The sequence below is a fragment of the Ursus americanus genome, chromosome 28, assembly GCF_024610735.1.
Source record: "Ursus americanus isolate L20-20 chromosome 28, mUrsAme1.1.p, whole genome shotgun sequence".
In the NCBI taxonomy this organism is placed as follows: domain Eukaryota; kingdom Metazoa; phylum Chordata; class Mammalia; order Carnivora; family Ursidae; genus Ursus; species Ursus americanus.
Genome location: NC_142154.1, coordinates 4,819,239 through 4,842,905, shown reverse-complemented (window position 1 = coordinate 4,842,905; position 23,667 = coordinate 4,819,239). Strand labels below are relative to the sequence as shown.

Here is a 23,667-nt window from a genome sequence, read left to right as displayed (position 1 = left end):
ATGCCTCCAGGCCTTACAGTGGTATCGCAACAGTAGTCACAGGGATGAAGAACTATGGGCCTAAGTGACAGTGTCGGGCTACGTGCAGAGAAAGCAGCAGTCCTAGTGAGAGCCAAAGCCCTTGCCAAATCTGGGGTAGAGTGACTTTCCAGAACCCAGCACATTTAAAAAAAATAGTTTGTGAGAAGCATCAAAATATTGACATAAGACGTTTACAGACTCATTAGCACATTAATGCTGCTTACTTTGGCCAACATATGCTGGGAATCTGCAAAATGTATACTTGTTTGTCCTCATTCAGACAAAAAAAGAAAGCCACTCATACTTGTCCTACAAACCCCACTAAGTACAATTCCACAGTCTACTCTTACTGCATGTTAAATACTTTCCCAGTGCTGGCCAGAGGAAACTAGTGACGTGTGTTTTCTTTTAAGCAGAAATTCCTGAAGTAAGAATGTAAAAAAGATTCAGGTTTTCCCCCATGGCTTTTGTTGGGGGATTAAGAAGGATGCTTCAAGTGAAGGGGTGGTTAGGTTCGGAGGGCAGAGACTACTTGTTTAAGAGGGTTTACAACTGGAAAAGCAAAAGAGAGCTAAAGACAATGTGTATTTTATCTGAGGATACTTCAAAAACCTACATTTATATGCAGGAAAAAAAGTCATACTAAAAACTATAGGTTATACTCTAACTACAGGGAAAAAAGGGCCCCGTAAAAATCTCTGAAGGACAGCACAAGATTCAGATGGACGTACGTGAGTGCCCGCGTGTTCGCCCCGTACTTTTACCTGTCTCTTCTGCTGTCTGTCGCTCAGGAGCTGCTTGAGGTACCAGTCCCCGTTCTGCGGCTGCAGCCCTCGAAGGCCCAGAGCTGGAGCCTGCAGGGCCTTGAACAAGGCGGGTGCCACGCCCTGCTCCAAAGCCAGGTCCACATTTGCTAACGCAGAAGACGCTGAGGAGGGAAAAGGCCACAGCTTATGAAAACACCTTGTGAGCACCACAGACCAGAATCCTTTTCCTTCCCCAAAACCAACCTCAATTTCAGATGAGGGAAATACAGTTCAGATGGCCTCTGTTTTGGAACATCACAGAAGTACAAGATCTTGGGATTGGAAGAGAACCTTAAAGTCATCAAGTCCAGGGGTCCCCAGCCGGGCTGTTCGTCAGTTAACAGAGTCCTGGACCACACCTCAGTCCTACTAAAAAGCTTCCAGATGTAGACACCTTGGCACCCATATGGGGTAGCAATGAAAGAGGCACCAATCCAAACCAATGCATGTCTAAATGCCCTCTAAAAGCCAAGTTGTCGTCTAGATGAAACTACTAAACAGGAGAAGGTTTCTCCCAGAGCAGTTTACTGCATCTTTGGGCAATTTTGCTTTAAAATCAACAACAACAACTGTGAAAGCTTTCACCGTAGCGTTGACGCTTGAATACATCCAGTCCCTCTTTCCCTCTGACAGTCTACCCCAGACTAAAGAGCCCTTTCCTTCTCAACAGCATCAGTCTGGATCCCCTCATTACCCCGCCTCCTCCTGAACACACTGGATCCCCTCAGTACCGCGCCTCCTCCTGAACAGGACAGGGAGCGCCCAGATAGCAAGGGCGTCTGACCACAGGGAACGGCAGGGGCTGTCTGCAGCCCTCTCAACAGTCTCTACTTCTAGTCACAGAACCTGAGCTCATACAAGGTCTTTAACGTCTGGCAATGAAAACCTGGATGTTCCTTCATCTCCCACAGTGGTGTTGTTAAGATTAAACGAAATCACATACGTGAAAGCACTCTGTATATGTAAAACAAATAAGGTATTAAGTCGGCAGTTAGAATAAGGTATTTTCTGACTTCAAAAATAAGAGCCACTGGGAAGTGATCATTACTGTATTATTTTCAGTGTCCCTATTTTCAGATGAGAAAACAGACTTCTCCCAAGATGCTCCACCCAGGGATCTGATTTAATCACCAAAGTCAACAATAACATACTAAAAATCAAAATATTTGGGGCATAGCAGCAATTAAAAATTTTAAATGTTTTAATGTTAGTTAGAAAAACCAAAAAACAAAAAGGAAATATAAGGTGTTAAAAGGAAATTTTTTTTTAATTTAAAAATTTTTAAATCTCAGTAGACTCCTAAGAGACTATTCACGTCTTCCCAATGATTACACCTGCAGTTCTGTTAAGTCATCACCACACCGAGGTGATGGCTCCTGAGTCACGGCAGCAGGCCCACGTGACCATTAGCCAACTAACCATCCATTCCCTCAATGGCATTTACTGAGCACCTGCTTTGTGCTGCAAATACAGCTGTGAACAAAACAAATGATCTCTGTCTTGGTGGAGCTTTTACAGGAGTGCGGACAGAAAATAAACAAAATCAATACTAGTAAACAAGGCTTTCTCTAGGTATGCGATGTAGAATCCCAGATTATCTATCTACAAAAGCATCTCGTCAATTATGCTTTTACTAGAAGCATGCTTACTACAGAAATAGGTAAATATTTAAGTAAACATTTATTAACATTCACAGTATAAGAATGATAAAGTTTAGAACATTATTTAAGCACTTTCTTCTGCTAAGCTTTAATTAATTTTCCTTGTTCTACAAAAAAAGTAAATAAACACTTATTCTCATTTTTAACTACTTAGCCTGCAGCTTTCTCCTGGGGCAGTGGCTTCAATGCTGGTTCTCATACCCTCAGGGAAAGAATCTTATCTATAATTATGTTAAAATAATTCCTGGGACCTAAAGTTCCCGCATCTTCCTAGCACACAACTTTCTCTTGCTTCAGACTTGCTCTACGATTAGGAAAAGATTGTCCTTCTCTGGGAATCCTGCCTTATCCTCGAGGGCCTGACCTATCCAGTGAAGGTTCTTACACAAACCTCCAAGGAGAAGTTATTCCTTTCTTTTTCTATGACCGCACCTCATACACCTGTGATACCTTGTTCTAAGCAAGTTGCCCTGAAATTACTCATTTGCATGTCTATCTTTCCTGTTACGTTGAAAGCTACTTAAGGGAATTTTTTAAAAAGATGTATTTATTTATTTGAGAGAGAGAGATAGAGAGGAGGGGGAAGGGCAGAGAGAGAGAGAGAGAAAAGAATCTCAAGCACAACACAGGGCTCTATCTCACAGCCCTGAGATCATGACCTGAGCTGAAACCAAGTCAGACATTTAACCCACTGAGCCACCCAGGCGCCCCTGAATGGAACACTTTAAAAACATAAGGCTACGGCTCTTCCCCCACAGCTTTATAACTGACTCTCCCAGACTTAGCCAGGTAAAACTACAACAGTTATAAACTCCTAAACAACATAGTAGGAAAAAAACACCATTCTTAAAACAAAGAATGTTTTATGCAGTGTGCACAGCAGGAAACATGCTGGACTTTCTTCTCACACAGACAACTAAGTATAAAAGGACACTCTTTGTATTTTCTGGCTTAAGTATTCATACGGATAGAGCACACCACACCACCCATTTGTGAATGGAACTATTACTCCGTTCAGAAAACCATTATCTTGGGGCGCCTGGGTGGCGCAGTCGTTAAGCGTCTGCCTTCGGCTCAGGGCGTGATCCCAGCATTCTGGGATCGAGCCCCACATCAGGCTCTTCCTCTAGGAGCCTGCTTCTTCCTCTCCCACTCCCCCTGCTTGTGTTCCCTCTCTCGCTGGCTGTCTCTCTCTGTTAAATAAATAAATAAAATCTTTAAAAAAAAAAAAAGAAAGAAAACCATTATCTTAAAGGCACAGGAATGGAACCGAATACAAAGACTCTTGGTCAGGATTTAGAGCTCCTGATCATACAAAGTTGGTAAAATCTTATAAAGTCTCTCTAGTTATTCAGAGTATTGGTTCAAGGGAGAAATTAGGGCCTCCCAATGAACAGAGAGGACAAGGATTACTATCACTATTGTTATTATCTTGAGCAAAACAAGGTCGAGGCTGGTTGAAATCAAATAAGCTTTTTAGTTCTTTTGGTGAGTCTAACCATTATACTAGGAATTACAGAGATTTCAAAAGAAGTACAACTCCTAAGCAATCTGTACTTCAAGGAGTTTATAGAGATGTCAGAAACAAAGGCAAGCAATATAAGACAATATATAATTGCGTAGAAAATTATGTAGTTGGTCTATAGAAGCCACGGGAGAGCTGGAATGGGTGCAGGTAAGAATTGAGCTGGACCATGAGTGACAGGTATAATTTGGGTTAGGTAAGAGATAAGGCATGAGGGCATTATAGTGAGAATACGCGATCAGCAAAAGCTATGATAATGCTAATGTTTACTGAGTACTCACTAGATACCAGAAAATTTACATGCATTATCTCACCATCTGCAGAACAAGTCTGTGCCACAGGGGTCCCATGACACAGCTATTAGTGTGAGGCCAAGAGACCAAGCCCCAGGTCAGAGCCACCCCAGAGCAGGACTCTTTCACGAGTCATGAAAGGAACAGAGTGAATATGGGAGACAATTAGGCAAATAAGTTTGTATAGAGAGTTGCCTGCATAAAATACCGCATAAAAAACTCCACTAGGCTAGGGGTCTGCGTTTTGTCTGGCAAATAATGAGAGGAACCAATGCAGGTTCTTTAGCAGAAGAGTGACAAAATGAAAGTGACGCTTTTGAGACATTAATTCCTCAAAAGTATATAACACATATACACAAAAATCAGTATGAATGGTATAATCTCATTTTTGTTTAAATACGTTTTTAAAAATATGCATAAAAATATCAATAGTAGTGAGGCACCCAGGTGGCTCAGTCGGTTAAGCATCTGCCTTCGGCTCAGGTCCTGATCTTAGGGTCCCTGCTCAGTGGGGAGCCTGCTTCTCCCTCTCCCTCTGCCCCTCCCCACTTCTGTGCACTCTCTCTCTCTCAAATAAATTTAAAAAAAAAAAATCAATACTTGTTATTTCTAGGGAATGGGGGTCTAATTTTTTTGTTTACATCTGGATAACCTGTATTACTCCTTGAAAGAAAAATGAAATTGTAATATTACTCTAAAAATAGGAAAAATAGGGGTGCCTGGCTGGCACAGTTCATTAGGCCTCTGACTCTTGGTTTTGGCTCAGGTCCTACTGTGAGATTGAACCCCACACTGGGCTCCACACTCAGCATGGAGCCTGCTTGAGATCTCTCTCTCCCTCTCTGTCCCCCTCCCCCCGCCGCTCTAAATAAATAAATAAATAAATAAATAAATAAAATCCTTTTTAAAAATAAAAATAAAAATAGGAAAAATAAGGGCACCTGGGTGGCTTAGTTGGTTAAATGTCCGACTCTTGATCTAAGCTTAGGTCTTGATCTCAGGGTCATAAGTTCAAGCCCCGTGTTGGGCTCCACGCTTGGCATGGAGCCTACAAAAAAATAAATAAGGAAAAATAAAATCCCTATTTAGATTTTTTTTAAGTGTATTAACATGGGGTAAGAGAGTGAAATTAGCCAACAAGATGAGTCCGGAAGCTAAAGCAGATAAGCAGATAGCGGGAGGGCCTGCCTGAGGACAATGGCAGCTGAAACAGAAGACATATGAACACAAAAAACAGTAGTAAGCAACAGTTCCTAAACAAATCCACTAACGTCTAAACTAAATAAACTTAGGGACGCCTGGTGGCTCAGTCGGTTAAGCGTCTGCCTTCAGCTCAGGTCATGATCCCGGGGTCCTGGGATCGAGTCCTGCACTGGGCTCCTTGCTCAGCGAGGAGTGTGCTTCTGCCCCTGCTTGCTGCCTCCCCGCTTGTGCTCTCTCACTCTCTCAAATCTGACAAATGAGTAAAGTCTTAAAAAAATTAAAATAAGATAAAAGAACCATGTCATCAGTCCAAGAACACATCAACACTCACATTATTCTGTAACATCCCACAGGTACCCAACTCAGGGACATACTTACTATTGACTTTGTTTATATTGCCTTGAATTTCAGCTTGAGTGAGCAGCTCCTCATAAACGTCTCTTTCTCTCTCAGAGTTTTCGGTCTGAAGATGAGTAGAAAGTGTAATAAATCAGTTCAGGTCTCTAAGAAGACCTCAGAAACATTTACACTCCTCCCCCAACCATGAGAGAACAAAGAGTAAGGATACACTTAAAATCCTTAGTGGAGCACACAGTGGAATGCTACACAACTCGGAACTAAAAAAATAAAAAGCGATCCACATGTTACCGACAAGCTCGAGGGTGCTTCCAGAGCTGGCATGAGCAGGAAGCACTGGTGAACCCTGCCCTCCTCGCTCAGGAGCCGGCATCCTTGCCTCAGCCCCGAGCAGAATGGGCAGACCCACAGACCAGATCTCAGAATTTCTCATTGGTTTGCACAAAATTCAAGGATAGAATAAAAGTCAAAATGGAATCTAATACCAAAAGACTGCATACTGTGTAAATCCATTTCATTTATATGTTAATTCTTAAAAAGGTAAATATAATGATCTGTTCAGACTGGAGGTTGCCTGGGGTCAGGGGCGGGAGCTGGGGGGCAGTAGAGGCTGACTGTGAAGACAGACCTGGGGACCTTGGGGATGATGGTTTTGTAACCACCACGTTTGTCAAAACTCATCAAACCATACATGCAAAATGAGTAAATTTTACTGTGTGTATATTATACTTCAAGAAAATTGATTTTTAAAATGGAGTCATATCAAACAATGAAAGGATATATATCAATTAGAAAAAAACAGATGTTCCATCTTTACCCTGTTTTTAGCGTTGGTCATTTTCTCCTGCTTGGCCTGATAAAGCACATCCTGGTAAGTGGAAGCCAAGGGCTCTTCGAGATTTACAAGCATGGCGTTTGGGTTTCTCAGAGCCGCAAATGTGTCCGCTGGAATTCTACGGTCAACAGCCTCGTTAATGGCAATAACGGCAGCATGCACTAAAAAAAAAGAAATTCAAAACATAGAACACTGGGTTATACAGAGTAAGGGATGTACGTGACACATCCAAAGCAACGTCGTAACCCTCTATTGCAGGAAGAGGCTCATGTTGACAGAGAAATGATGACTTGGGGTTGGAGGAATGGCTCCCTGAATCCTGTAAGCCTAGTCTCTTCCTGGATGCAAAAAGCCACAGCTTTCCCTGTGATCCCATGTCTGGGATGCTGAGTTTGGAATCTCACAGGGGTCTCAAAAAATTCATAGAAGAGCCTTGCAAGGAGCAGATATTACAGAAATGTTCACCCTTGATCATCATGTAAATACTATTAAAAAAAAGAAAAAAACCAAAAACCCAAAGAGGCACTGAAATGCAGAACTCACTTTCTAAATGCTTTCATTTTCATGAAAATCAATCACTTACTTCCTAATAACAATAACACAGAAGACCGTAGCAGTGTTAAACTACCTCGACTGACCTAAGCTTGCTAGCAAAATTCCTAATGTCCAAGACCATCATAGTACGCATGATTGAAGGTGGTAGCAACAACCCCATCTGAACCCACAAAATTTCTCTGCTTACGTGCGGCTTCATCCACTGAGAGTTCGTTAGCGAGGATGCCCCCGATCTTGCTGAAGGCAGGCATCTGGATCCCGTACTTCTCCAGTTCAATCTTCATGTTGTTGATTTCCTCTTCTACAGGAAAAGGTGAAGACCCAGGCGAGCAAGTTAAGCACCTTTCCAGAATTCAGAGAAGGAAACATATTCCCCAACTACAAATGGGATAAAGTGGTGGCTACCTCCTAGGATTGTTATGAGGATTTAATGAGATGATATATGGAAAGCACTGAACATAGTACCTGGCACAAAGCATACGCTCAGTAGACATTAACCATTATTACTATAATCAAGAGCATCAAAAGTAAGTATAACATGAGAAACAGCCCTACAGAAAAGAGTTTCTCAAAACTACTACTTGTGGCATTTCCTACAGTGAACTTATGAATGGAGTAGCTTTGAAGGGAGCTCAGCAACAAGTAACCCATAAGCCAGCCAGATGTCTTTATACGCCAAGTCACTAGCCACTACTAAACCATTCTACTTCCAAGGCAGGAAGCCAAATGATAAAAGAAAACAACATGTAAGGTTTGGCCCTTTGCCCCAGGTCTGGGGAACAACTTCCCCAGAAGGAAAAATGTCATAGATAAAAGTTTTATTAAATTTAAAATTCCCAAGTCTACAAAATAATGACCAGTTCAAAAGATTTGAATCTATATTACCCCTAACCAGTATTACCGCTGTTCTTTTTCTCCCCAAGCCTCCATCTCTTCAAGCATCTGACAACAGCAAATACACATAGAATAAGGTAAACAAGCTAAATTTTTTAATTACGAAATTGCCACCTCTTGCTTTGCACACTGTAGATACTTGCTAAAATGAGAGAACAGAGTTTGAAATTCCAAGTGTAGCGGGCTTCTCAACACACCAGGAGAAGCAAGTTACTTACACTTCTTTGATCTCTGTTGCCAGAGTGTTTTTAAAGCCCTATGTCTTTAAGATTGGTATTGTTGACTCTCCAGGCTATTTCCACATAAATCAAGCATTTCCTGCCAAGTTTGTAACTCCTTACCTGTGAAGTCAACCTTTCCATATAGGTCTTGAATCTGAGGAGCCAGGCCCAGTTTGAACAGGTACAAACTAGAAGATACGATATGCAAAAGAGTTAGGCCTCCCAGCTGCACCCAGCTGGGGTTCTCAGATTAAAGGGGAGAGTCAGCATGAAGAACAAACACCCTGAACATACCCCTGCATGCTACCATATTCCCCTTTGCGGTTACCGTACATTATCTCACAACCTTTTCTTAGTTTTACAATAAGTCACATAATGCAATGCAAAAAGCACTGGCTATTTATAAAAGCGTCATGAAAATGACCAAAATAAAAAGTCTTATTTAAACTGAATTCATATTACTGATGGAAAAGTTTCAGGTAATTTATGAGTTTTAAATAAACATTATATTATCTTTACTGTTTTAATAAAAACGGAAATCTATTCAACTTTGAATCCCATGAAGGCAGGAATAACAAAAGTCTTGTTCACCAATGTCTACCCAGAACCTGGCATATATTAATAAATATTAACATTTCACAGATGGATAGATGGATAAGTAAATGTCTATAAGCCTGAATTAGCTTAACTGGATTCTAAGGACCTAGCAGATCCGAATCAACAAATTAGAAGTGTACTTGACAGGGATGGACATGAGCAAGACAATGACAGCCTAGCAATAGGGAAAAAATAAAACATGCCTCAGAAACAGATCACAGAAACTCAACAGAGTGACCTACAGTTTTTGCAAATAATCTATAAACCTCAGTTTTATCTAAACACAAATATGGATCATGTATATTACATTCACAGAATGATCAGAATTTAAACTGTATATAATAAACACAAATGTATAATCTAAAAAAAGTCAAGTATTCTGAAAATACTTTCGAATTTATACATTCAGAGTAGCTAATTATTTTCTTAGATAAGCATAAGTATGAATCATATGTATATGATTGTTTTTTTAGAGTAAAATGCTCAAAATGGAACTATATAAAGTTCCTCTCACAAAAGATTTTAAATCTATTCAACAAATTTTCCAAAGCAAAATAGCCAGTAACATTCTGTATCTGTAATTTGTCCCCATTGCATACATTACTTCTCCCACATATGTCCCACCTGCATTCCAAAGTAGTACAAATACTTTTCTTCAGGAATTTCTTCCTCTCTTATTTCTACTTAGAAAAAGTGGCTGCCACACTTTAGGAAATTTCAAGAATGTCACCTTTACAAGCCCAAGAAGAGTGAGTTCGCTTTTAAGGTCTTTCAATAGTAAATTTAAGTTGTGACGGTACCACTAGCTGCTATGAATAAAAGAGAGGAGAATCTAAGACTTGGCACCGTCTTTCTTTTATCTCATTTAATTATCGAGAATATTTTAAGGACATGCTGGAGTTACGAATATAACCATAATGGCCACCCAGAACCGAGAGTACTCCACCTCAAAGCTTAAGCTTTCAATCCTACCAGTAAACACCCCTTTCCAATCTTTGCTCCTGTTCTCCCTCAACGACTTTTACAAGTAACTGTTAGGTGCCTACAACAGTCAGCCTCCGATTGAGCTTAGCTACATTTTTCTTTTCTTTTTTCCTACTGAAGCTGTACTTTATAGCAATGGGGAAAAGGAGGCTGTGGATTCCTATTATCTTTGCTGCCTGCAGGGTAACCTCGAAGAAATCACTCCGCTGATCTCAAAGACTGTTTAATAAAGGCTCTAAACACAAATGCAGCAGCTGCTTAGGAAACAGAATCTAGAATCTAGTACAGCCCACAATCCCTGATCTAAATTCTTTGGGCCAGATATGAATTTAGGATTTCTCAGATATTAGAAAGGTTTTACAGTATATACAGTATTATATAATGTCTGTTTACTTAAGTATATACAGTATTATAAAACATGCCAGCAAGACTTGAGACAGCACCTCTAAACGAATACATTATTTTTCTGCAGAGAAACATACACATAATCACAGTAAGTAGACAAATATCCTAAATAACTTCAATTAATTCTGATCAGACTTTGCCAACAAATGAGTTGGAACCAAACTTAAATATAATTTTCAGCTTTTACATTTCTTCTGAATTTAGGATATAGGATTATGGGCCAATTTAACCCCCAAATCAGTTCTTATAAAGATAAAACATCAGAGGAAATGGAAATAAAGTATACAAATATATATGAAATAATAAAGAATTGGGGTCTTTGGGCACCCAGGTGGCTCAGTCAGTTAAGCGTCTGCCTTCAGCTCAGGTCATGATCCCAGGGTTCTGGGATCGAGGCCCACGTCGGGCTCCCTACTCAGTGGGAGTCCGCTTCTCCCTCTCCCTCTGCAGCACCCCTGGTATGCTCTCCCTCTCTCTAATAAAATAATTAGTTAAAAAAAAAAAAAAGATTTGGGGTCTTATCTGAGGGTGGAGTGTAATCCAGAAAGTAATTTAGCAGGACTAAACATGGTGACTATCTCTGGAGTAATGCCAGTCAAGACTTTAAGAAAAAGAAAAAGAAGGAAAAAGAAAAAAAAGAAAGAAAAAAAGCCAGGAACGGAGAAAACAGGAAGATAATGCTTTTCTGCTACTGCAAATCCAAAAGGGAGAAGGTACCTCACCCCACACCGTGAAGTGAGGAGCCTGCCTCGAACACTGTTGTACTACACGGTAAAGAAGAGGCTCCAAGCAAGTATAAACGGCCTACGTATCAAGGGCAGCCAACCCTTCAGGAAAAACACTCCAGGGAGGAAAGAAATCATAAATCACCAACCAGAACACACGGCTCTGTATATAATTTCTAAGCACGGGTTGCATATTGAAGAGAAATGAGTAACAATAGCAGACTTCCTCCCTTTCCGATTCTGAGAAAGGCACAGTTAATTCTTCATCTCTGAGTGAGAACTGGGGGCCTGGGACCCAGGTTACATTGCAGAGAGCCATGGCTGCAGAACGCACAGAGAGGAGTTCTGCCAGCTCGGCCTCTTGCCTGCCAAGTTCAGATATCCATTGTAGATACAACCTTCACAAGGTTATCAACACAGACAGGCCTCACTGTAACAGTGAGCCAATCATAATACTCAGAATTAATCTGATTTTGGCTCAGACACATATATTTGAAATTGCTACAATCTGAACATTCCCAGAGATACCACCCACTCCTAAATATTTTTTAAAAATTCTGATGTTGCTCTTGTTTGTCCAGTGTTATGCCATGTACTTTGGAGGGAAAAAAAAGAAATGTAAGGCATGACCTCTGTCCCTAAGATGCTAATAATGTAATAGAGAGAAAGACAGTAAACTTATAAAAGAAACAATAGAACTAAGAAACAAAGAGTTTAGACAAAGGAATGAGCTGGAGTCAATGGAAATCACAGAACTCCACCAAGAAGGTGGGAACTGAATTAAAACCTGACTGGATACACTGAGACAAACATGAAAAGTCATTTGATAAAAGAAGGTACCATTTCCTTTTTTCATTTACAGGGCAGAAAATATCCCCTTGAGCTAGAGAATGGGAAGAAAGATTGGTTACAAAGTATGATTCTGACACAAACATTTATTGACCACCTACTATGTGCTTGGGCATCTAAGTACTAGAGACACAAAGATAAACAGAAATCGGTCTTGCCCCCAAGGCGTCCACAGAAAGCAAGCAGCAAGAACTAATCACCAGAGTAGGATGTAAAAACCTTACACTTGAAGTAAGAGGTATGTGCCAATACTCGAACAGCACAAAGACAGGAAGGAGCTAATTCTGTCTGAGGGAGAAAAAGTAAAAGAAGGCATCCATGAACCTGGCATTCCACAGTAGCAGCTGGAGAACACGCATTGAACTAGGGGGTAAAAGGGCATTCAGGCAGCAAAAACAGAATAACCAAAGGCACGGGAGTGTGGCTGTGCACTAGTCCTCGGCTACATGCTTTCTTTTGTGGGTTTCACACGGGTTCCAGGGATCCGAAGGGTCTGGCACATGTTCAATCAAACTGCAGACAACAGGGTTCTCACGGGTCAGTATGATACATATATTCGTATACATGATGAACATTTATTAAGCACACATACAGGATGCCTTATAAAATGGGCAGCCCGAGCAAAGAAACCCCACCCGGATATCCCGTTCACTTCTGCCACCTTCTCGTTTAGCCCTATGGATTTGCACCATTCTGGTATGGCGCTATCACATCTCCCAAACTCCACCCTCCCTCCACACACATCGCCTCTTCCTCCCAATACAGTACTTTGCTGATTCTAAGAGCCAAGGGCCTGAAATTTAGCCATCTTCAAAATTTACTATGAAATTATGAAAAAATTATACTTTGTTTCAGTTCCTATTTGTCATATTTGTTTGGCATAACCATTACTTAACAAATAAATGGCTTGGTGAGGACCTAGAAAAGTAAATAAATTAAAAATCAACTATTTGATAGTTGCTGACATTATTTGAAAATGTTGATAAAGTTTAATTATACTACTAAAGTATTACGACATGGTAAATGTATTTGTAATTCAGCTACTGGCTTGTGACAAAACAGTAAACAGGGAAAATTTTGAAATGTAAATACTTTTTGTAATTTTTAATGAGATTTTAATTAAAAAGAAAGGAACTGCATCCTGGCTGAAATGCACAGTTCACAGAAACACTAGATCAACAATGAAAGACTATACTATGTTTTCAGAGCCAAATTATCTGCTATTATGGGGATAAATAAATCCCTTCTCCCTACTCCCTAGAAAAACACAGCTGGTTCTCACCATTTTGTTAAGACAACAGTATCCTATTCTATTTGGAAATCCTGAAGCTAATACAAAAACTTTTTCATTAAATCATGGACAAAAAGCTATACATTCAATTCAGGTATTATTCCTAAACTGCTTTTTTAAATTGAGATAGAACTGACATATAACATTACACTAGTTTCAGGGGGACAACATAATTCAATATATGTATATATTGCAAAATGGTCACCTAAGTCTCACTAACATCCACCACCACAGAGTTACAGATTCTTTCCCTATGCTGAGAAATTTTTTTAAAGATATATTTATTTAATTGAGAGAGAGAGAGAGAGAGAGAGTGTGTGTGCTTGAGCGGGGTGGGGGGAGGGACAGAGGGAGAGAGAGAAGAGAAGCAGATGCCCCCCACCCCCCGAGTGGGGAACCTGATGCAGGGCTCGATCCCAGGACCCTCAAGATCACGACCTGAGCTGAAACCAAGAACTAGATGCTGAACTGACTGAGCCACCCAGGCGCCACATGCTGAGAACTTTTAAGATCTACTCTCTTAGCAACTTTCAAGCATACACTACACCATTATTAACTAAAATCCCCATGCAGTATGTTATATCCCCAGGACTTAGTTATTTTATAGCTAGAAGTCTATAATTTTTGACCCCCTTTACCCATTTTGCTGGCCCCCAAATCCTCACCTCTGGCAACTTAGCAATCTGTTCTCTGTGTCTATGTACACTGTTTATTTTACCAAGAAAATATGATTACCTGAGTGCATGGATACAGTAGATACATCTTGGCATGTTTTTTCGATCATAGATATCTGTAGTTTCTGGGTAAAAAATCTGAGGAAGAATAAAAGAAGCGGATTAAGGTAACAATCTACTGGATCATTCACCAATCACCAATTATACAAATAAAACAATTAGAAAACATTATTGGCATTCAGCAAGTAACTTCATTAGGGGGAAGAGACAATTCATCCTAAGTAACGCAAGGAACAAAATGCTATAAAACAGAATAAAAAGCACTAGTTGGAAAAGCCTTATTAGGTTAACCCACCAAATTTCACCAGGTATGTGAAAGTGATGTGCTCACTGCAGACTCAGACATGGGCGGATGACCCCCAGCTCTCGTGCAGTTTAAACCACTGGCAAATGCAGGAAGCGCTGAAGGACGGCAATCTGCTTGGTTACTGTCTATCACGCCTCGACTCAAAAATAACTCAACAACGAACACTGACTCAGGTGCTTTCAGTTGTGTGAACTACTACATTTAGACACCGAAAAAAAAAAAACCCTACAAAATATTAAAATGTGTTATATGCAGGGATGCCTGGCTGTATCAGCTGGCGGAGTGTGCGACTCGATCTCCAGGTTGTGGACCAAGCCCCACACTAGTACAGAGATTACTTAAAAATAAAATCCTTTTTTAAAAAATGTGTTACATGCTTGGGAAAAGAGAAAAGATACACAGATCAAGCAGATGAAATAGAGGGTATGTATGGGAATGTGGAAGACCGGTGGTTCTCCTGGGTAGCACTTGCCACAAATAATCAATTACTTGTGTTATTATCTGCTTGACTACACGCTACATGAAGGCAGGGACCAGGTCTACGCACTTCGCTGCCATATCTTCAATGCCAAGCCTAGAGCCAAGGTCAAGGAAGGGGTTCTACATGCAATGAATTAATGAATGAGGTTGAATAGGAACACAGCAGGTTTAGATTGAGTATAACCTTGAATTCCAAGATCTATCTTCATGGTGATGTGGCATCACGCAATTCATTCTAAAGGAGGTGATAGTGGTCTGGAGAAGTGAAAGACTGAATTTTGAGTCCATCAGAAGAATCTGGATGAGCAGTAAAAGGCAGTAGGAAGAGTCCTGCAGCACCGTGTGCCTGTTAGAGCCCTAGACACATCTTGCTTGTTTTCACGCTTTTTCTGCAATGCCTACGGCTCTCGACTAGAAAGAACTGCCTCAAGAACATCCCCCCGAGAGATGGGATGTACAGAATCATCTTTTTGATAATTTTTCAAACTCTGCATGCTCATTTCCAAGATGGAGACGTCATCGTCTCCTGAAACGTGAAGATCACGGTCACATTGAGCCACCCTTCCCGAAAACAGTGCAGAATACAGTTTAGAAAGTAACAGAGGGGCGCCTGTGTGGCACAGCGGTTAAGCATCTGCCTTCGGCTCAGGGCGTGATCCCGACATTGTGGGATCGAGCCCCACATCAGGCTCCTCTGCTGTGAGCCTGCTTCTTCCTCTCCCACTCCCCCTGCTTGTGTTCCCTCTCTCGCTGGCTGTCTCTATCTCTGTCAAATAAATAAATAAAATCTTTAAAAAAAAAAAAAAGAAAGTAACAGAAAAATACGGCTGGGTAGGGTAGGATGCAATCAGATTATGAGGACCTTGAAAGTCAGACAAGTTTGAACTTGATATGCAGACCCCAGAGAAGTCCTAGCTCTGGAGCCAAGGATAAAAACAGGGCCTCAGGAAGATCTGACTGGAGACAGGACACAGGCTACATTGAACTGCAGAGAAATTGAAGCTAAGGAGGCAGGCTGATAACCCCTCTCAACAGATAAAAGAAACATTTCAAATACATGAGGAAGGCTTGGGGCATAACTGCATTTAGGAGTTCAAGGTAACCTCAAGATTCTGAGACGGGATGACTGGGGAAATGAGGACAGGCTACCATTTAGTATAGAGGAGGGGAGGTTCACTTGGGGGAAAAGGAAGGTTTACTTTCAGATAGATGGAAGTCTAGCTAATAGAAAACAAGAACTGTCTGGCAGCCATGTGAAGACAATGTGTTTCTCTTATAGAAAAGTCTTCAAAATAACTGAAACCATGAGAACAAGAATGTAGCTAAAGTAAGGACTGCATCTTAAGGAACCCCACCACTAGGATATGGGAGGTAGAACACATAAGACGGAGAAGAAGCTGAGCAGGTTCAAAACAACTTAAAAATCAAAGTCAAGGGGTGCGTGGCTGGCTCAATCGGGAGAGCATGTGACTCTTGATCTTGGAGTTGTGAATTCGAGCCCCACGCTGGGTGTAGAGATTACTTAAAAATAAAATTAAAAAAAAATCAAAGTGTCAAAATCACAAAATAGTTCCTAGAAGAGGTGGCCAACAGGACCAATTATAAATAAAAAGACAAAAGGGATAAGAACCAAAAACTTACCAAATTAAGTTTCTATAATTAGCCTATATGTACCATAGTAAGAGATTAGGGAAGACATCCCTGTAAACACGATATATGTATTATCAATTATATATCATACATTATATCATGGGCAACAATTTTTAGGAAAAGTATCATTAGTCCACATTACTCAAGTCTTCTGGACCTAAATCATGTAGGATGGACATTCCAAGGCTGACAGCCATGACAGCCCTGTTGTCCCTGAAAGCCTTTGGGGAATTCTATGCTTGTTGCAGTTGTGGTCCAGGACAATATGCTACCATCAGTAAACAAGAAAAGTAGTAAAATTAAATCATTAAAAAAGCATTTTGTAGTAACAATACTACTAGTAATAGCACATATTAACAAAGCTCTTAGTACCATTTAAAAGAGGTTAAATCATCACTGCCCATCAGGCATACTGCTTAAGAAACAGGTACAAGATACAGACCAAGCAGGTGTTAAGAACTTCACACACTGTGTTTCCTGATATTTGCGGCCCTAATTCTCAAACCTACCAGCGAGAGGAAGAGAGCTTCAGCACTTTGCTCTGAAAAAAAGAGGACAAAGGCTAGTCTTCTGCAAAGACTTGGCTCTGGATTTAACTCAATTCATAACACAGATATGCAAAACTGAGCTCCACGCTATGCTAAATCCCAAATTTCATCTCCCAGTGGTCTTAGCCACTTTCTGATCCTCCCCATCTCACTTTTTTCAATCTTTCTTTGGTTACAAAAATTTAGACTCTACAGGAAGTTATAAAGAAAATAAGAACTGCCCCTTAATGCCATCACACAGCAATGAAAACTGTCACCTCCTTACAGACTGTTCCCAAGAATACTCACTTTTACCCAAAAATAGTGACCTCACCTTAGCCAGAGCACAAACTCTCATAACCCTAGCCCATTTAGGGTTTTTCCCCCCACATAACACCTCACAGACAACTTCCTTTGTCTGTACAGATTAATATCATCCTTTCTAATGGCTGTGCTAGTGTTCGACGGGCTGCAGCACAGTTAATGTCCCCACTGAAGGAACATGTGGTTGCTATCAATTTCTTCTGTTCTAAGCAATGCTTGAAAACCCTTATGTGCCCATCTTTTCGGGCTTGTCTGATGTGAGGGGAGGGATAAATTCCTATAAGCAGAATTCTTAGGTCAAAGGATATGGAAAACAAACAAGATGTCCACGCCTCTTAGAGTTGACAATAAAGCATGGCCTTCTGGGTTCAAGACAGGATGGCAGGAGGGCAGTGCGGAGGCCAGAGATGGCAATTTTGCCAAGAGTGGTACTAAATAAACTCCTGAGCAGAACATTGGAGGACGCACACGCACTCCAAGCCCATTCAACTGTACGCCTGCAGGTCCTGCACACCCACTGCACCCTCAAGAAGGACTACAGCCATCACCAAAACAAGATATGAAAAGTAATTGCCATCATATTGCCTCTACAATTTGAAACATAAAATAATAGCCCATTACGCTCTCTTACAGATAGAGGAATACTCTGCAGCTGGAAAATGACACTTCTAAAATATTTCCTTATATTTCCTAAAGTCAAATTTTAACGTAACAACTTTGTGAATAAATAAAAACACTGAATTGTGTACTTTAAAAAGGTGGATTTCATGGCATGTGGATTTTAATGTAAGTCTACAGTTTGATGTAGTAAAAGTCAATATCATAGGGAATTTCTCTAGGGTGAGATGAAGCAGGGATGAGGAATATAAAAGAGAAAGAACAAAACTATTCTCTAAAACAAACAGAAGAAAGAAAGAGATCTTTAGTACTTAAAAAGAAAGAAAGAAAATCATCAAAGATTCAATTGAGAATAATTTTACAGGCAGAATGAGAACTATGTGCCAAAACAGCCTATCTAAGCCAGAACTCTGAATCACGTAAGTTACCTTAGGCAATCCAATCTCATCCATGGCATTCAACCACTGAATCACATTATCAGTATGTCTAAAGTGCAGGCCAGTTGCCTAGAACAAATAAGAGACAATTAGGCACTGTTGGCAGTATTGAAGCAAATACTAAATAGAGACTCCCTTTGCGAAAGTTTCTTTATGAAACTTTGCAAGTTCCCCTTAAATTGAAGGTCTATAGCATTATGTTCACATTCCAATCCTAAAAAGCCAAATCCACATCTCAGCTCCCTTCCATTGAGAACCGCCTGGAGAATCTTCCTGTATGATGCGCTCTACAGAACACGGTCTTTGGAATTCAATTATCCTGGATTCAATCCCTGGCTTGGCTGTCTATTGGTGACACTGAGCAAGTGGCTTCCCCTCTTTGAGCTTTGTCATCTGTAACACCTACTTTACATGTTTGTTGCAATGAAATGGGAAAATGCACATAAAGCACTCAGGGTGGTATCTGTCAGGTAGAAAATACTCACAAACTGACAGATATCATTAACTATATTAATCAGGGTTTTCATACTACACACAAAAATATCCCCCTCTAAACCTCTAGGTCTGTTATTTTACAGAAAAGATTTACTCTCTGGGCAGGACTACTGTTTCTACTGCCACGTAGTCTCCACTCCTGTCTCAAATGTCTTGTTGCTCAGGGCGCCTGGGTGGCTCAGTCAGCTGACCGTCTGACTCTAGATTTTGGCTCAGGTCATGACCCAGGGTCATGGGATGCAGCCCCACATTGGGGTCCATTGGGAGTCTGCTTGAGATTCTCTCCCTCTGTCCCTCCCCCTGCTCATGCTAGCTCTCTCTCTTAAAAATAAATAAATCTTATTAAATGAATGAACGAATGTCTTGCTGCTCTGTCCCACACTGCATAGTGCTCCACGGAGCAGCTCCAAAACTGTCTTCAGAAAAGGAAAGTTTCTCTTTGGGATGTTAATTTTGGTTCAGGACCTACATCCTCCTTGTTGTCCTTTGAATATAAACATAAAACACAAAACATAAAAACTTCTTTTGATTCTGTCTTCATCCTTAGCTCATTCTGAGCTCTGGCCCAACTCCTACAGTCGCCCTGCTTACATCTGCTCTTGGTTTTGCAAGCTTCCACTACCTTTTACGCTTGTCCTTTTCCAAACAGCTGCTCATAGGAAAGCTCCCCCAGAACAAATTTTGGTCCTTGTCAACATCCCAACTTGATTTTTCTTTTTCAGGGCCCTGGGCCACAAGAATCAAAGTCTCTCACTTACCTTGATTTCCTGAAATTGGACTGCTCTCCCAATTTACCTCGAATTTTATTTAACATCACAGGGGGGCCTTTTATTCCCCTAAAGTTGCATTGCTATTGCTTTCAGTTTGCCAACACATTCAATACTTAAAGTTGTAACTCCCCCTAGTTACCTCCTCTCCCTCTAAGAAATAAAAAATTCATTAAGGACCATGAAGATTTCTAGACATACACCATCACAGGAACTGTATCAAAAATACAGATAGCCCCCTTTTACTACTATACCTGACTTTGCACTATCTTCTCCACTCTGCCAGGTGTTTTATTTTGATAGAACAAACACACTCACACATATTTCTCAATAAACTCTTACACAGGATAAAGTCCACTAATCTTCTAAGTTTATGGAAATTTAAGCCCCAAGCAAGGAAGGACTCACCTTGTATCTGGTCTGCTCTCGATCGTAAATTTTCTTCAAGGACACCACTTTGGGAGAGAAGAAGTTTCCTAGTTTGGCAAGGTAGACCCCATTCCTCAGCCCCTCCTCCAGTTCTGTGGTGGGAGGCAGGTCTTCTCCGAGGCACGCTTCCATCCACCTGCACGAAAGGGGAGAGGATATGAGAAGAGAAGGAAGGTCTGATCCCCTCCTAAGGAGCCTCATTTCCATTCTCCTTGGAAGAGTTTAAGTTCCACATAAACGATGCTCTTTTAACATCCGTTTTCACACACATCCTTGTCCTGATCCAGTCAGATCTCAGAGGCAAGGAACTTAGGAAAACTCCCAAGCATCAAGGCCACCTTCTTCTCTACCCTGGTTTCTTTTGCGGCAGCAGGGCCAGTTTGCTCCCAGGCTCCAACTGCCCAGAAACCTGGGGCCCTAACCCTAAGTTACTCCTGCAGAACCCCTAAGAAAAGCCATTTGTAACTGAAGCCAGCACTTCAACTGTTCGAAAATTTAAATGTATTGATGTTCTCTTCCAGTTTCAGAATCCACAGAGAATTTCTAGGTTCAGATTTTAAGGCTATTTGGGGGTTACATGAATAGTCAATTGTCTCAGCTAAAATACGGAAGGAAATTGCTAATGGAAGCAGTAAGAATAAATGCGTGTTTTTCAGGTGGGGAAGGAAACTGTATTTCCCCCCTAGAACATCTCTCAAGAGATTTCAGGGAGGCTCAAGATAAAACAACGCACATCTGCATATATTTTCTACCAACAGAAATGTAGGTAACTAAAAATCATTTAAGGCAATGGTTTGTTTTTTTTAAAGATTATATTTATTTATCTGAGAAAGAGAGAGAACAAGAGTGGGGCGGCGGGTGCAGAGAGGCAGAGGGAGAGGGAGAAGCAGATTCCCCACTGAGCAGGGAGGCTGATGCGGGGCTCATCTCAGGACCCTGAGATCATGAGCTGAGCCAAAGGCAGACGCTTCACCGAATGAGCCACCCAGGTATCCCCATATGCATTTTTATGTAATCCTTTTATTAATAAAATTGCTTGAAGGACATACAACAGACCTTAAATTTATGATACTTCTATAAATTGTTACTTTTATAATTCAGAATTGACTTTCCTGTATTAATTCTAACTTTCCAAACTGAGGTTACTACTCAGAATTTTTACAAAATCGTAAGGAAAAGGAACAATTCCCCTGTTTCTCAGGTTCTATAAATAGTCGTAGTATGTACTAAGTAAATACTGGCTGGGTGCACGCATGGGCCAGAGAATTTTCTCATCATTCCCTATACCCAATGATAAAAAGTTTTCACCTCTGGCTTTTCCTTCAGGTCGCAGAACTTAAATGTTAAGGCAGCGGGGGGGGGGGGGGGGGGTGCGGGGGATGACAAATAAGTTTTCCAGAAGAGTTGCCATAGTAGTTAAATTAGATACCAATTGGTAAGAGCTACAAAATCCAAGAGCCCAAAGACGAGAGGGCAATTTGGAAAAGAATGTGGGCCGCTGGTATGGAAAAAAACAGTTGTAGTCCAAGGATACATGTCCTATAATCAGCCCTCCAATATTTTATTGCTAAAAAGGATATGGCAAACAGCTCCTGGCAACCCCAGCTCTCAGGGGACAGTCTAACTTGTGTTCTCATTAACAGAAACAAACATAGAACAACTGCAGTCTAAGCCAAAAACAGCCCTTTGCCATGTAATGAGGAAAAACGTACTTCTCTTCTCCTCGAAACAAGGTAAACACATAGGGAAGACTATGGATAAACAGCACAGTGCATGCTCTTGCCTTGAATCCCAGCTAGCTACCAAGGGCGTTTCATTCTCCTCTGAGTCACTACGTCAAAATCAAAGTAAAAGGAGGGACCACGGCGACATCTCCCACAAGCCTTTATCCTCGCCTTCCCTAGGCAAACTGCTATAAAACAGTCCGATTAATAGCTAGACTTAGAAGTTTTGTATAATGGAACAGAATACTTTGCACATCACCGAAATGTCAGGCCAGAAGAAGAGCCAATTGTGATCTGATGAAAAGGGGTAAGGGAGAGCTAGAATAAACAGGCAAAATACAGAAGTGTCTCTCAGCTGCCCCAAACCCAAAGCTGACCTCCAAATTACCACACATGGCGTGGTGACCTCTGTCTCACAACAGAGTATCACCTGGCTCGTTTATAAGAATAAGTTAAAAAAATAAAATAAAATACATTAAATCAGGACCAAATTACTTTGAAAAATTAAGAGCACTAAGTAGGGTTCTATGTTACTCTAATTTTTAATATTTGCAGAAGTCTAGATTCTACTATAATCCCAAGAAGATACAACAAACCCTCCTTTCTGTCCTCTACAGCGCATCTGAGATTTCCCCCTCTGCCCCTAAACCATGAATCACAAGATAATAGGCAGGAACTTAAAAAACTTCTAGAGCAAATGCCTTTTTTAAAATATAATAATTCATATTCATTAGAGAAAATTATTAGACATTTCTCAATGTTTTATGAATATTTTCTATGTTACTATATAATTTCTGAAGACTAAGTTACACAAAAATTCTACCAAGTGCTTAATTGGCCACCTATGTTGACCCTTATGTCACTTCCAAATAGTTTCGACTATTAAATAATACTGCAAGGAACACCTTTGTGCACAATGTTCTGCTGTATTTAGAATTAATTCCTAAGGAAAGGACCTTAGATGGGTAACTCCAAAATAAAAAAATTATAAACATTAAAGAAACTTTTTTTATTGTTCAAAAGCTACCCAAAGGCTATACCTACTCGTACAACTCCCTCATTTCACAAGTATAAGGTCTATCTGTCCAAGGTCAACCCCTAGCGAGTGGCAAAGGCTGAAGAACAGGACCCTGATTCCTAGTTAAGAATCCTCCTCACGGGGCGCCTGGGTGGCTCACTCGTTAAGCGTCTGCCTTCAGCTCAGGATGTGATCCCAGAGTCCTGGGATCAAGCCCCATATCAGGCTCCTCTGCTGGGAGCCTGCTTCTTCCCCTCCCACTCCCTCTGCCTGTGTTCCCTCTCTCGCTGGCTGTCTCTCTCTCTGTCAAATAAATAAATAAAATCTTAAAAAAAAAAAAAAAAAGAATCCTCCTCACTAGACCACAGTTGCTCTTACCACGTCACTCCAAAAACCTAACAGGGCTGAGCCCCACAGGCGGAATAAACAGGGCAAAGTGTCAGATACCCCATACAGGAAGAAGTCTTAATATCTCTCCACATTCTGTCCACTAAATAGGGTTTTAAATATTTAACTTTAAGTCCACACTGATTTTCAACTCAGACACAAAGCTTTCGTATAAAACGTAAGCATTTAATTTAGCTTTATAAATACATTTTATTTTTTTAAGATTTTATTTCTAAGTAATCTCTTTTTTAAGATTTTATTTCTAAGTAATCCCAACGTGGGGCTCAACCTGAGATCAACCCTGAGATCAAGTCACATACTCTATCAAATGAGCCAGCCAGGTGCCCCTTGCTTTTTAAATACATTTTTAAATAAATCTATGAATAGATCCCTACCTTACACCATACACAAAAATCAACTTAAAATGGATTACAGACTTGAACGTAAGACCTGAAACTATACACTCCTAGAAGAAAATATTGGAGGTAAGCTCCTTAACATCAGTCTTGGCAATGGTATTTTTGGATTTGACACCAGAAACAAAGGCA

The 23,667-nt window shown here is 40.7% G+C and overlaps 1 protein-coding gene across 1 annotated transcript in view; it reads right to left on the bottom strand.

Moving 5' to 3' along the window:
• The window catches only part of IQGAP1 (IQ motif containing GTPase activating protein 1), a 99,823-nt gene that overhangs the window by 45,658 nt on the left and 30,498 nt on the right, over nucleotides 1-23,667 (bottom strand). Inside the window, exons 3-10 of the mRNA XM_045813176.2 lie at nucleotides 19,970-20,126; nucleotides 18,291-18,368; nucleotides 13,958-14,034; nucleotides 8,492-8,559; nucleotides 7,444-7,557; nucleotides 6,684-6,862; nucleotides 5,888-5,972; nucleotides 786-949 (exon numbers count right to left, since the gene is read on the bottom strand). Of these exons, the coding sequence (XP_045669132.1) occupies nucleotides 786-949; nucleotides 5,888-5,972; nucleotides 6,684-6,862; nucleotides 7,444-7,557; nucleotides 8,492-8,559; nucleotides 13,958-14,034; nucleotides 18,291-18,368; nucleotides 19,970-20,126 (922 nt within the window). The remainder of the gene's footprint in view (nucleotides 1-785; nucleotides 950-5,887; nucleotides 5,973-6,683; nucleotides 6,863-7,443; nucleotides 7,558-8,491; nucleotides 8,560-13,957; nucleotides 14,035-18,290; nucleotides 18,369-19,969; nucleotides 20,127-23,667) is intronic.